We start from the raw sequence: 15,115 nt of genomic DNA on the forward strand, positions 1-15,115 counted from the left end.
TTAAGTTTATGAACCGGATGGAAAGAAACTTGTTGATCATTCTGGTGAAGAAATCTTGCAATTTTCTCTGATAGTCCTTTAACATATGGTATTGAAATTCTGGAAAATTCCTTAATCCTAATCCTCAAAGAAGATTAGGATTAAGGCATAATTATTAATTTTATTTTATTTCTGTATTATAATCATTAGAGATGAAATTAGTTCTGATAAATGCCAGTTCATTATTTAAAAGATTCAGTCAAATATAGCTTATGCATACTGTGAACTAAGGTTTTAATCACACCATATTTTGACATTGGTGATGAAGAGAAGCAGCATTATTATATCTGGCCCATAAGGGTGCATGTAACGGCATAGTTTCATTTCAGTTACAGTTTGAATTGTTTCCCATATTTATTTAGCTCAGTGCTGTGTGCTTGTCAACAGTTGTAATTGTGCTCTTATTGTTTTATTACATATATGGTTTCCCACTTTCCTCTCTATCCCTTAGGATGGGTTGAGTCCTCCTAATGACAGATTAAGTATGTATTTTATGACTGTAGATCAGTGTGTGTATTCACGGGCCAGTTTGCCTATTCTGAGGGATGAAAAACCAGAGTTTCCAAGTGGGAAAAAACCCTCTACCTTGGTATGAGACTGGTTAACTTACCTTTAGTCTAAAGCAGTGTTTCTCAAAGTGTGGTACACGTACGCGAAAGGTTGTTAGGGAGTATGTGGCAATTTTTGGCTATGCATGATTAAAGGAGTCATTATATTTTTCAACAAACAGTACGATTAGAGACAACCGGGATAAAACGGCACTAACTAATGAATCACATCCCCTCTCCAACAGAAACTGCTGGAGAGGGGATGTAATTAATTAATATTTTTAATTAATTTATTTATTTGTAATTAATTAATTAGAGGTACTTGGTAATAATGAAAATTTAAGAAGGGGTATCTGAAGTTTGAGAAACACTAGTCTCAAGAGACCAGAAAAGGATTCTTCATGTCATGGATGGGAATCGCACCCAGGTCTTTTCAACCAAAGGGCTTCGTCTATACTGACTGAGTTCTGAAGATGCTGGATACGAAACTAGCAAAATATTAGTAATTTTAATGAATGTCTTTTTCCCTTCCTCTTTTGGCATTGTTTATACTGTGAAGCTCTCATGAATAATCAACGGCACCTTAGCCTCCTCATATGTTACCTGCATTGGTAGGAAAACTGAAGAGAGAACACCTTCCACCATTACATGTAGTGAACTACTTGACACAAAAACTGGTCATCCAATTGCAAAGAGAGGAAGGCAGATGGCAGTTTGCTGAGAGGCCCTCAATGCCAAATGCTACTATGTCTTTGGAAATGTCAAGTACTACAGTATAGGTTCCTCCCAAACTTTTCTATGGCACATGTCCAGAGGTGGTTGATCCAGGCCAGGAGATCTGCTATGGATCTTGATTGGTGAAATCTGTATTGGTGGTAATTGATTAGTTGACTGTTAATGACCTTCTCCATTACTTTAAACAATGAAGTGAAAGCAATAAGTCAGTAGTTTGATAGAAGTATGTCACTGTTTTTTTTCAATTGGCTGCATAACCAATGGCATCTAAGCCTCTTCATATGTTACCTGCATTGATAGGAAAACTGAAGAGAGAACACCTTCCACCATGTAATGGTGGAAGGTGTTCTCTTTCAGGCATGTTTATTCACAACATGCCTGAATTAGTCCATCTTAAGTGTTGCTTCAATTTATGAGGCAACACTTGAGAAGGACTGAACACTAGTTGCAGTATGCTTTTCTGGGCTAGTGACATCTTAATGTGATCGAAACAGATTTCTGTTACTGGTTTTTGGTAAATGTATGATGTGATTTTTTGGGGAAGCAGTTAGCCTTTTTATTTTTGTAGGATTTTAGCTTTACAATAAAACTGTTTAAACTATTATGTAGTTTATTTTAGAGTATTGAATTATTGGAGCAAACTACTCTAACTCTTAGTGTTTGTACTGTGCCATCAGTGTTTGTTTGGTGATAATACATCCTCTAGCACACACTAATGGATACCTGAATTAATGTTTATATATTGGTATGTGTGGGTATTGTAGTTTTACAGATTGTCAAATGTTGTAAATGCAGTGCAGCCATATGGACAGTTTTAAAGGAAGAACAAGAATCATCCTTTCCTTAAGACTTCCATGTTTTGTCTCAAGAGCAGGATTTCTGGATTATGTTAAATAAAAAAAAACCCTCCCACCCATATTAGGAGTACCATACATTCCAGGCCAGAATTATCTGTATATCATCCTTTAATCTGTTATGTATTGGGAGTCAGCAATTCATCCCGCGATGATTCCCTGGAGGTCTCTCTTAATAATAATAATGTATACATATATAAAACTATTATACTGAAGCATAAACGCCTGTCTAACCTTGATCTAGCTGCAAAGTAAGGGTAAGAATAAGATTGACTGTGGTTTTTCATAAATTTCCATAATGCTTAAAATCAGCCCAGCTTTTTCGCTCCATGCAGATTGGTGACAAAAAATTTCATGTAACATAAAATTTTGCATAAAAGTTATTCAGTAAGCTCAAATATTAAACTAAACATTAGTTTTATTTGTAAGTAAACTTGTTTCTTTATCAATATAATTAATTTTTTGTACTACTGAATTAAAATTTCCAGGTCTTTAATGCAAGGAAAAACAAGTCATAAGTTTATAGATCCTTCAGAAAATCTCATCATGAAAATGTATTATACTTCAAGGGTGAGTGTTAAATAAAATTTCTAAGTTAACTTAATATTATCCTTTCCTTATATTTTGAAAAACAATTTCTGTATGTAAATTGAGATATTCCAGTTAATCTGGTTATGTCAATTTGTATCAATTGACATAATTCTAACATGTAAGAGATGAAGAATTTTCCTACAAATTTTCTATAATGGAAAGTGTGCTGTATGTAATTTCCTTAAAAACAGCATTTAGTAGTTTATAGAGAGTTTGCTGCAATGGTGTTTCTATATAAAGAATTGCTTGAACTATAATGATTATAACTACTAAGAGTAAACACATTCAGGATGAGAAATGATAAATCATCAGATGTGTGATGAAGTTAAAATTTTTTCCATTATTAATATTTGGCATAATAAATGGGTCATTATCAATTCCTAATATATGTACAGCAAGCATGTCAAACTCAAAGGCTAACACGGGCCAAATAAACGAGGTTTATAAGTTTATGTGGGCTGCAAAAAACAAAAACTTCAATTTTCATAAAAACGCAGGTTTATTTTGAAAAGTACAGTATAAAAAAAAGAACAAGAACAATGATAAAATTAATGTTTTCTCCCTGACACTTGGCATCTCTTCTCTGCTACTATCTTTCCTACTTCAGGGGAAATCTTGTTTGCATTGATTACTTTCAAAACTGATCCAAGGTGAATGTCAGTAATTCTGGATCTGACAGGAGACTTATTTCCCTTCATAATTGTAAATAACTGCTCACACCAATAAGTACTTCCAAACATGAATATAATTTCATATGCGAATTTTCGAGTATTTTTAAACCTGGCAGGTAAATATTTGTAAAATCCAGGCACGCCAGCTTCACTGAATTTTGCCTTCAAATCTGAATCGCACTGGATCTCAATTACCTCCATTTGCATTTGATTAGGTACTGATTCAATATTTATTGAAAAAATTGAAGAAAACTTGCCTTCCAAAAATTTAACATCTGCAAACCTTGTTTCAAATTCAGTTCCTTACAATTTTTTCTGCGTATTTTTGATACAATGCAGTTTCACTTAAACTTGATTTGTTCATGTTCCATGTCGGAAAGTGTGTTAAATCTTCATTTTTCAACTGCTTTTCCCAAAGAACTAGTTTACATTTGAATAGCTTAACTTGGTCACACATGTTCGTAATGATCTGATCTTTTCCTTGCAGTTTTAAATTTAAATCATATAAGTGTTTTGATATATCAATCATGAAGGGTAAATCTTGCAACTACACTGTGTCAAAAAATAGGCTTGTGTCTTGATTTTTAGTTATTAAGAACTGACATATTTCTTCAAGTCCCAGAATTATTTAAGAATCTTGGAGCAGGATAGCCAACGTATCTCGGTATAGTAGGACAAATCGGAATATTCGCTGTCTAAATCACTTAAGAAAGCAGAGAACTGTCGCTGATTTAAGCCTCGAGATTTTATGAAATTAATGATTTTTTTGATAGATGTCAACACATTTTTCATGTTTATTACTTTTGCGCATAATACTTTTTGATGCATAATGCAATGCGTATGATGAATCTTGGATCTGTCATAAATTTCACTTTGTTTTTTTTGCAGTAATGTCACAAAACCATTTGTTTTTTCTGTAGCTACAGATGGAGCTCATAGGAGCTCCATCTGTAGCTACAGAAGTTAATTTTGACAGAGGTAGATTGTATTTTTGCAGAAGTTCAAAAACACAATTAAATATATCTTGTCTTGTACTAGTGTTATGCATTGGTACTAGTTCCAATAATTCCTCAAAAATGTTAGAATCTGTGTCGCAAGCACGAAGAAACACAGGTAATTGAGCTACACCCCCCCCAATGTCCATACTCTCGTCACAGGGAATGGAAAAAGCTTCAAAACTAGAATTTTGCTTTGATCTGAACACTTAAATTGTCGGCCAAATCAGTAATTCTTTCCGCAACTGTATTTCGAGACAAAGAGATTGTTTGAAAAGCCTTCATATTTTCAGGATAAATAATTTCTGCAGCTTTAATTAGATATTCCTTAATGAAATCACCTTCAGTTAAAGGTTTCGAGTGTTTAGCTATCAACTCCGACAAGATGTAGCTTGCATGCACCGCCGCTTCACTTTCTGATGGTAGTACTTTAGTAAACATGAACTGTTGTTTTTTTCAGTCCTGACTTGAGCTCTTTCAACTATTCTTGTCTCATTAATCCCTCGTAATTATCATATTTGATTTATGTTGTTCATAGTGATGATTAATGTTGTATAACTTTGGTACACTGATAACATTATTACATATTAAGCAGATTATTTTATTTTTTTACTTCACAGCAAAAATACTCCAATTCCTACTTTTCTTGGAAATTTCGATGTTCGTCAGTAATTTTTCGTTTATTACTATCACTTGGTTTCGATAGAGACATGCTGAATATTTTAATAAAAACTGATATGTTTTCTTGAACATTAATTTACCAGACACTAAATAACTGCACAAATTAATAAGTGTAACGTAAATACTGAGCAACACTAGTATGAGTCATGTAGTGGTAAGTTTCTTTGGTACCTGTCATTAAGCCTTCACTATTGTTCCTACATTCAGAAATATCAGAATGTCAAGTAAGTGTTTAGCAAATATCCATTCTTTTCTGCTTGTTGTTGCTGCTTAGTTTTATTCTCAAATCCTCATTTATCAAGTTTTTTTTTCTTTTCTTTTTTTTTTTCTGGTGATCAAAATTGAATGGCTTACATCTGCAATTTCTATCCTAATTTAGCGATTGCTTTTATGTCACTTTTTAAGTACATTGTTTTGGACCATAAAAATGAGAATTTCACAATCGGTGAGCAATGGGAACTGCTTTCATTTTTTTTTTTTTTTTTTTTTGGAAAATACACATATAAAAATAAGCACTGTTATAAATTATACTTTCATTAAAAAAATGAAACATTTAAGGAAAAACTAACTTTAAACATAACTGTTTATTGCATTTAGCCGCTCAGCCAGCAAGGCTGGCATGCCTCAAAAATCACTCAAACAGATTTCATCCTGAATTTTTTAGTGGTCCAAAAGAAAAAAAATTATGGTGATGCAAATATCACAGCAAGTGGACACTTACTCTATTACCAAACTCAATGTCTTAATAATCTCTGTAAAATCCTTAAACTCAACATGCGGAGAACCGACTAGAGCTTCTGACCAAATGTCCAATCCTCACCTTCTCGTGGTGCACCCAGTTGGGTATCTACTTGGATACTGAACGAACGAGGATGGGCTGGCAATTTGGGATTTAGCCGACCAAATTGTATTCTTATTGGTTAAACCAAAATAAAAAATGATGGTACGACATGACAAAATTTCATGCCGGCTGGAGCGTTGCCCGGTTAAACAAGGCCACTGTTGTTTTTACCAGAGAACCAGGGCGAACAGCGAAAAGTCAGCTTCTGGAACAAATCTAAAAACACACCTGGTATGGCACTTTGTAACTGTCTTCAAATATCTGGCGAGCAAATTGATTTCCCATTGCATTTGGATAATTGAGACATTGCTCTATTTCTGGTACAAGTCAAAACATGTTGAACATGCAATAAAAAACAGTATTTCTACTTTACTTCATATAAACTGATATACTGAAACCATTGTTTTTGCCAGAGAACCAGGGCGAACAGCAAAAAGTCAGCTACTGGAACAAATCTAAAAACACACCCCAACTTAACATCACCAGAGTTAAAGATCGGGACTATCAACATAAGAAGCCTGAATTGCAAAGAAATGGAGCTAGCTGAGGAATTAGATAAGTACCAGATCGACATAATAGGGGTGACTGAAACAAAAAAGACAAAAACTGGTGAGATCTTTCTGAGCAATAAATACAGAGTGCTATATTCAGGCAATGATAATCAAGGAAAAGAAGGAGTAGCCATAGTATTCAACACAAAATACGAGGCTAATCTTCTTGAATGGCAGTCAGTCTCAAGTAGAGTAATGTGGGCAAATATGAGAATGGGGAACTGGACAATGAGACTTATTTGTGCCTATGGTCCCAAAGAAGGTTCTACTATGGTAGAAGTAGAGGAATTTTTTGAGGCTTTAGAAAAAACAACTGACACAATGAAAAAGGAAAAGTTGGTCCTTATTAGGCATCTAAATAGCAGAGTAGGAAATGATTGTGAGACATACAAAAATATTTTGGGAAAATTTGGTGAAAAAAACAAAGCTAATAATAATAGCAAATATCTGTTGGATTTCTGCACAGGACATGGACTGGTTATTACTAACACCATGTTCTAACATAAAAATGTGCACAAATTCACATGGAGAGAAGAGGCAGGGAATAAGAAGTCTCATTGACTATGTTATTGTCAATAGTGATGTTTTCTCCCTTGTGCAGGACACAAGAGTGTACAGAGGATTTGAAATTGGAAGTGATCACTATTTAGTCTTGAGCAGGATAAAATTGAATTTCATATCGAAAAGAATAACATGTAAGAAAGTTTTAAAGCGAATAAAAGTTGAGCAGCTCTCAGATGCGAACTGTAGACTAAAATACACAAAGATTATTGAAGAAAAAATGAAAGAGTTTGAGAACTGGCACCAAACTTTGGAGATTCAGTGGCAAGCCTTGAAGAAAACCCTGATTGATTCAGCCAGAGAGGCATATGGTGAAGTTGTCTGCAAGGATAAAAAAATCAGAACTTCATGGTGGACACAGCAAGTTAAAGAGGCAGTGTAGGAAAACAAGAAAGCATATCAAAAGTTCCTGTCAAATAAGTCAACTTGTGCTCTTAGAGAATACAGAGACAAATGCAAGAATGCTAAACACTGTGTAAAACTAGCTAAACAAAAGTCATGGGAGGACTTTGGCAAAATATAGAAAATAAATATCAACAAGGTGACAAAATATTCTGGAGGTTGTTGAAGAAGCTTAGGAATGGGGGAAAGAGTGCTGTAAAAGGAGTTAGAGATGATAAAGATGACATGAAAACGGGAGAAAAATATATCCTTGAAGTATGGAGTAATTACTTTGAAAAACTGCTAAATGAAACAAGCAGTGGTGACAGCACAGTGGTAAAAAACACTGATCAGGCATGCAGTCAGAATACATATCCATACTTGAAGTAGAAAAAGCCATCAAAGGCTTGAAATGTGGAAAGGCAGCAGGAGTAGATGATATTCGACCAGAAATGCTGAAGTATGGTGGTATAAGAATCTTACAGTTGCTGTACCGCATAGTTCAGAAAGCCTGGACAGAGGGACGAATTCCCGATGATTGGAGTAGAGCTCTCATAGTACCCATATATAAAAAGGGAAATAAAACTGAATGTGAGAATTACAGAGGTATTTCCCTACTGAGTGTTCCTGGCAAGATCTATGCAAGTATACTTAAGAAACGGTTGAGAAGAATTGTGGAAGAAAAGCTTGGTGAAGAACAAGCTGGATTCAGGCCAAATAGAGGCTGTCAGGATCAGATCTTCACTTTACGACAAATAGTCGAGAAAGCATGGGAATATAACAAAGATCTGTATTTAAGTTTTGTCGATTTGGAAAAAGCATATGACAAGGTGCCAAGAGAGAAGCTATTCAATATGTTACAGTTATATGGTGTCAATGGGGCATTATATCAAGCAATACTTAGTCTTTATTTGAGTTGTAAGTCAGCAGTTAGAATTGAAGGAAGTACAGGAAGATGGTTTAATGTTAAATCTGGTGTGAGACAAGGATGTACATTATCCCCTCTGTTATTCATTATCTATATGGATCACATTATGAAGAAAAGTGGTATTAAACATGTTATCAAAATTGGAGATGTTATTGTCAGCTCTTTGCTTTATGCGGATGATGTTATACTTCTAAATAAATCCGCTACAAGTCTGCTAGATTCTCTGACTAAATTGAATAGCTGTTGTAATAGATATGGTATGAAGGTCAGCAATAAAAAGGCAAAGACAATGAAAATAGGCAGAATCATTGAAAATGTCAACTGTGTTGTGAATGGAAAACCTATGGAACAAGTAAAACATTTCAGCTACTTAGGCATGATTTTTTTTAATGAAGATGGTAAATTAAATATAGAAATAGACAACAGAATCAGCAAAGCTGGTATGGTGGGAAGTCAATTGAATAAATTCATATGGAACACTAAATTAGCTGTATACAAGACAGTGTTCAAACCAGTTTTAACTTATGGATATGAGAGCTGGGTCAGAAGTAAAACACTTGATCTAAGACTAGATACCCAGATATCAGAGTCCTGAAAAAGATTATAGGCTGAACAGATGGCATCAATGGCAATATATTAAAAACGAGGATATTAGGAAAGAACTTGACATTGTCAACATCCAGGAATACGTTAGCAGTGCTAATCTCAGGTGGTATGGTCACTTAAACAGAATGGGTGAAGAAAGAATAGCAAAACAAGTGTTCTCAGCCAGGTTTGCAGGAAAACGACCCAGAGGAAGTCCAAGATATGGGTGGATTGATAAGGTACAAAGTGCCTTAGACGATAGAAATATAAGATCTGATAATGTTGGAGTCTTGACAAGTAGCAGACTGATTTGGAGGAATATTGTAGATAGGAAGTTAGTAATGATGTAAATTTTTCATGTAGTACTATCATATCCTGTACACCCCTTGAGGGTACATGGCAGGAATTTGATGATGATGATGAACGTAAATAAACTTATTTTTCTAGTTCACCGAAAGCGAAATATTTCCTGTTAACACACCAAACAAGTCTGTTCAAACAGACTGATGACTAGACATGGGCGTGGCACTGGTACGTGATAGTAGGTATATAGTCAGCTGGTAGAAATAGTAGGGGCAATGGTTTGCCTCCGTGTAAAGGAAATGCATGTAACACAGCTGTATGTAGTAATCACTTTCATTTGCAAACGTTTGGCTGGGACGCAAAAATATTCATCGCAGGCCGCCAGTTTGACGCCCATGATGTACAGGTAGGGTACACTGCTACTAGCTTCCTATCAACATATTCTTCTAAATTAATCTGTTATTTATCATATTTGTAGTATTGTTAGTGGTCTTCTGTTGCACTGGCAACTGTTTCAGTCCACCCATATCTGATTCTTTTTTCCTACCATCCTGGATCAAATACCTGTCAAGTTGTTTCTAATATCTTCATTTTTAATATGATTCTATCTGTTCACTAATTTTTCTTACAACTCTCATATCTGTGGTCTCTTATCTTTGATTATTTTTGACTGTTTTATTTCTAACTCAACTCTTAGATTCATAAGTTAAAATTGGTGTGAACACTGTTATGTACTGCTAGTTTAATGTTTTGGCTAATTTTTTTCTATTATTCCAAATAAATAACTGGCTTTTCACCATACCAGCTTTTTATAGTCTGAGTCCTAAAAGCCAAAGGAGGTCTTTCACTTTTTGTTTCTTTATATGCTCATTTTCTTTAGAAACAAACTGCTTCTTGTATGAATAAACCATTTATACTTATTCACTGAAACATCTTACTGAAGGTGGGTCCTCTGTTAAGTAGATTACCCTCTTCTGGATGTGTCAAGTATTCTCGAAGTGTTCATAAGGTTGTTGGTACACAATATTCTGTTATCTATTTCTGTATATAATTTGCTGTCTTCACAAAAAAAAATGTACCTAAATAATTGAAATACTTTACTTGTCTTATAAGTTCTCAATTGAGAATGCAGTCAGTTCTCCATAATACTGCCTATTTTTATAGTTTCCTTTTTTTTTTTTATTATTTGATTTCTGTACTATCAAATTTGTAAAAAATTGTTCAGTTTAGCTAAGGAATTGTAAAGACTTGTGCTGGATTTATTTAGGATTAGAAAATTTAAGTTAAGAGCTGAGTTGAATATTGTTTATTTTGATAAGTTTCATGGCACTTTTCTCCATATTGTAATCTATGCAGATGATGAGCAGCGTATATAAAGTCTGCCATTGTTTTTTTATTTGATTTTACTTGCAACTATTTTCCAATACATCCTTCATTGGGTGTTCCATTTCTTTACTCTTCAAGTATGCAGATGTCGTGACGTTCTATTTTCATGTTATGTTCTAAATCCGCCATCTTGGTTCAAGTCACTCTTATCAATAACAACTAAATGCAAATTGATCACCGATCCAAAAGTAGGGAAATTTATAATTATACTGCGCCACCCTATTTTTAGATTAGTCTATATAAAATAGTAGGATCAATTGTTAATTAAGTTAGCAGTCTCTTCATTTATTTAGGCCGAATTATTTACTACTCTACTTGGGGTTCTCGCAAGATTCGAATATTTATGAACGGTGCAATAAAAAGGAATTCAGGCAAACACAATATTTAGATTAACAAAATAAAACATTTAATATATAATATATAACAAGTACAAGAATTCTACTTTAAAATGAAACAACACAATCAACTTAATACATCTTGCTAAGTCACTCATGGCAATTCAATGTTCTAAACTTTCACATACAATTCACAGCTTCAAAATCACAAGCTTTCTTAACTCAAGTTAATAAAACAAAACTTTTTATTTAATCAGTCTCCACATATCTATCAGCTGTACTTAATGTTTAAATTCACAGCAAGCACTAATCAAGGTAGACAATATTCCAAGCAATCTTATTTCGGACTTTGAACTTCGAAGATATGTTAATGTTAGAATAAACAAACAAGTATGACTACTCTTACTAGATACAATCTTCAATACATCAATTAATTGTGAGCACACTTATGAATTAACTTATTTACGTTAGCGGAACACATTAATAAAAATTCTCCAATGATTTAACTGAACTACTGTTAATTGCGTTTCACTACTCTAAAAAACACATCAATAAGGCACTGATATCTTTCCTTGTTTACTTTTCTCCAACTAGTTTAATTCGATATAATTCTTCTCAGGGCAACATAGAATTAAGATGTAATCCTAGACTAACTGGAACTAATCAGAATTTTCCATTGAATGTCCAGTTCTTTATTTATCTGGTTACGGCATTATTTTCCTTTACAACACAGCTGACTTCACTTGCAGCTAAGTATATGATTCACTACGTTTTGGCTCACTTCTAAACACTGTTCTCATAAATTTCTGCCCTAGAGAATTTATAAATTTCTTTTACTTGTTTCCTACCTTCCTTCCCGCTCTGCAAAAACTTCCTCTCTTCTCTCTAATTAATAATCTTCTATTTATTTTTCCTCTCCTTTCAGTCCGAAGGTCACGCTCTCTTCGACTCGTGCTTGTTTACTTCATGCGTCTCCATGACAACAAAATGAACGCAAACATTTCGCTAATGTAATATAATGTTCTACTACTACATGAGTGATTACATAATGTTAAATTTTCACAATTAAGAATAAATAGAATATTTGAGCTACTTAATCAGCTTTTTCATTACGTATACAATTAATTATAATAATACCTTTCGTTACATTATAAATATATTTTAGTTATCATAAATTCTACACATATTATTGTTTAATAAATTAATAGTAGGTTAAGTTTAGAATAAATATTTAAATAGTAATCCTTAATTAAGGAATAATAAATAATTTTTATACAAATCATGATTAATACATAATAAGCAATGTTAAATGTGAATGAAAAAAAATAAATTACACTACATAGTTTCATTCACAATTTAACACAAACATACCTAAGAAGAGCTAAAAAATGGAACATTCAATAGGGATATTCCAGTGTAATTGTCACATTTTCATAATTCAGAAAGCTGAATTCCAGATAATCTGTAACCATTTTGCAAAATGTTATATATCATATTTGAGTATTTCTAATTATTATGTACTCCAGCTAACTTTTTCACATACTAGATTTCTGATTACTTTTTTCCCCTCTCCCTAAAGTATTAATATTACTGCTGATTGCATTCCTTTGTCACTGTTCTGTCACTGCTTATATAATTTTTCAGTGATATTACTCCATAGTCTATATTTAAGTTGTCAGTCAGCAGTTAGAATTGAAGGAAATACAAGAAGATGGTTTGTTGTAAAATCAGGGGTAAGACAAGTATGCACATTATCTCCACTCTTATTTATCATTTATATGGATCACATTATGAAAGAGGCATCAAGTCCGATATTAGAATTGGAGATGTCAAACTAAGCTCTTTGCTTTATGCAGATGATGTACTCCTAAACATATCTCTGTTTGTGCATGTTTCAGGATTCAATAGCCAAATTGAATAACAGCTGTAACAAATTTAGCATCAAATCAGCATCTATAAAAGACCAAAACTGTGAAAATAGGCAGGAGCATAGAAAACTTCAGCTGCATTCTGAATGGAGATCCAATAGAACAAGTAAACTATTTCAGCTATTTAGCCACATTTTTTAGTGAAGATGGCAGGTTAAATCTAGAAATAGACAACAGAATAAGCAAATCTGGTATGGTGGGTAGCCAGCTGAATAAATTTATATCATAAAAGAGAGAAATTAGCTGAAACACCAAACTAGCAGTATACAAGACAGTGTTTAAACCAGTTTTAAGTTATTATTATTATTATGTGATACCTCCAGGGAGGTTGTCCCAAAGACTCATGGAGGGAGAGTGCGCCAAAAGCATCGAACAATTGATCCCCTTCCAACTATTAACCATGCTCAAACTTTTTGCATGAGCCATTAGTAGCAGAGGCTCTACCAATTGATCAACCTTTGCTGGTCTAAGTTATAGATCTGAGAGTTCATCATCAAATTCCTGACATGTACCCTCAAGGGGTATACAGGATATGATAGTACTACATGAAAAATTTACATCATTACTAACTTCCTATCTACAATTTTCCTCCAAATCAGTCTGTTACTTCTCAAGACATCAACATTATCAGATCTTATATTTCGATCGTCTAAGGCACTTATTAACCAGTCCATGTCCTGAGCAGAAATCCAACAGGTATTTGTCATTATTATTAGCTTCGCTCTTCTCTCCAAATTTTCCCAAAATATTTTTGTATGTCTGACAGTCACTTCCTACTCTGCTATTTAGATCCCCAACAAGGACCAACTTATCTTTTTTCATTGTGTCAGTAGCTTTCTCTAGTGCCTCAAAAAATTCCTCCACTTCTACCTTAGTAGAATCTTCTGTGGGACCATAGGCACAAATAAATCTCATTGTCCAGTTTCCCATTCTGATATTTGCCTACATCACTCTACTTGAGATTGCCTGCCATTCAAGAAGATTAGCCTCATATTTAATGGTGAATATTATGGCTACCCCTTCTTTTCCTTGATTGTCATCTGAAAGCACACCCCAACTCAACATTACCAGAGTTAAAGATTGGTACTATCAACATAAGAAGCCTGAATAGCAAAGAAATGTAGCTAGCTGAAGAATTAGATAAGTACCAGATCGACATAATAGGGGTGACTGAAACAAAAAAGACAAAAACTGGTGAGATCTTTCTGAGCAATAAATACAAAATGTTATATTCAGGGAATTAAAATCAAGGATCTGAGAGTTGGGTTAGAAATAAAACACTTGATCAAAGTAGACTACAGATATAAGAGTTCTGAGAAAAATCAGAGAGAATCAATGACAGAATGATATTAAAAATGAAGATATTAGAAAAGAACTTGACATTATTAGCATTCAAATAGAATTAATAGAATTTGTGGTTAGCAAAACAGGTATTCGATGCCAATATGGCAGGAAAGAGATCCAGAGGAAGACCGAGGTCTAGGTGGATTGATTTGGTAAGAAGTGCCTTAGAAGCACGAAATATTAGGATATGACAATATTGCAGTGCTCACAAGTAATAGATTGATTCGGAGGAAAATTGTTGATAGGAGATTAATAATAAAGTAAACTTAATCGTGTAGTGATGTTAGATTGTGATATAGTGGAAATTATGTATTCCTATCTTATCACAGTCTAACATGCTTTTCCAAACAAGAGAATGAGATAAATACAATAAATTGCCTCTTAAGTGTAGAATAAGTATTATGTATATATAAATCAAGTGTGTTCTGTTATGAAAAGGTTAAATAAGTATGTATTCTGTGCCATTCACGAATGTGATTAAATTAATATTGAAGGTACAAAACAGTAACAGAGCATTAGAAAAGTTCATGTATAAAAGAATTATTGAATGTAAGCACATATTCAACAGTTGGGGGGGGGGGTCAAGTCCAAAGGTTATGGAGTTGTAACGTGAGAGAGCGGCTCGCCCGAGTAAACAATGACGTCAGCGTACGTGCGATTAGCGGCGGAGACGATGGATGCCGTTACGTAATAGTTCGCTGGACATCGAAAGGGGCGAGAAACGCCGAGAAAAAGAGGGGTAATATAAGGGTCATGCGGTCCTGTCGCAAGGCTTTTTTTTTCTCCTGGATCTCTGGTGTGTTCCCCCCCCCCCCCCTTCATAGTGGAGGAAGGGTGCCAGTGCCCGGTACCGGCAGT

At 34.1% G+C, this 15,115-nt stretch overlaps 1 protein-coding gene across 1 annotated transcript in view; it reads left to right on the top strand.

Moving 5' to 3' along the window:
• Nucleotides 1-15,115, top strand: part of LOC150108903 (CDP-diacylglycerol--inositol 3-phosphatidyltransferase-like) — a 144,610-nt gene that overhangs the window by 67,537 nt on the left and 61,958 nt on the right. The window contains exon 4 of the mRNA XM_090404204.1: nt 2,665-2,746. Coding sequence (XP_090260330.1) covers nt 2,665-2,746 — 82 coding nt within the window. The remainder of the gene's footprint in view (nt 1-2,664; nt 2,747-15,115) is intronic.

This window comes from Typopeltis vanoorti, chromosome 2 (assembly GCF_054136105.1).
Source record: "Typopeltis vanoorti isolate ZY-2024b chromosome 2, IOZ_Tvanoo_1.0, whole genome shotgun sequence".
Lineage (NCBI taxonomy): Eukaryota > Metazoa > Arthropoda > Arachnida > Uropygi > Thelyphonidae > Typopeltis > Typopeltis vanoorti.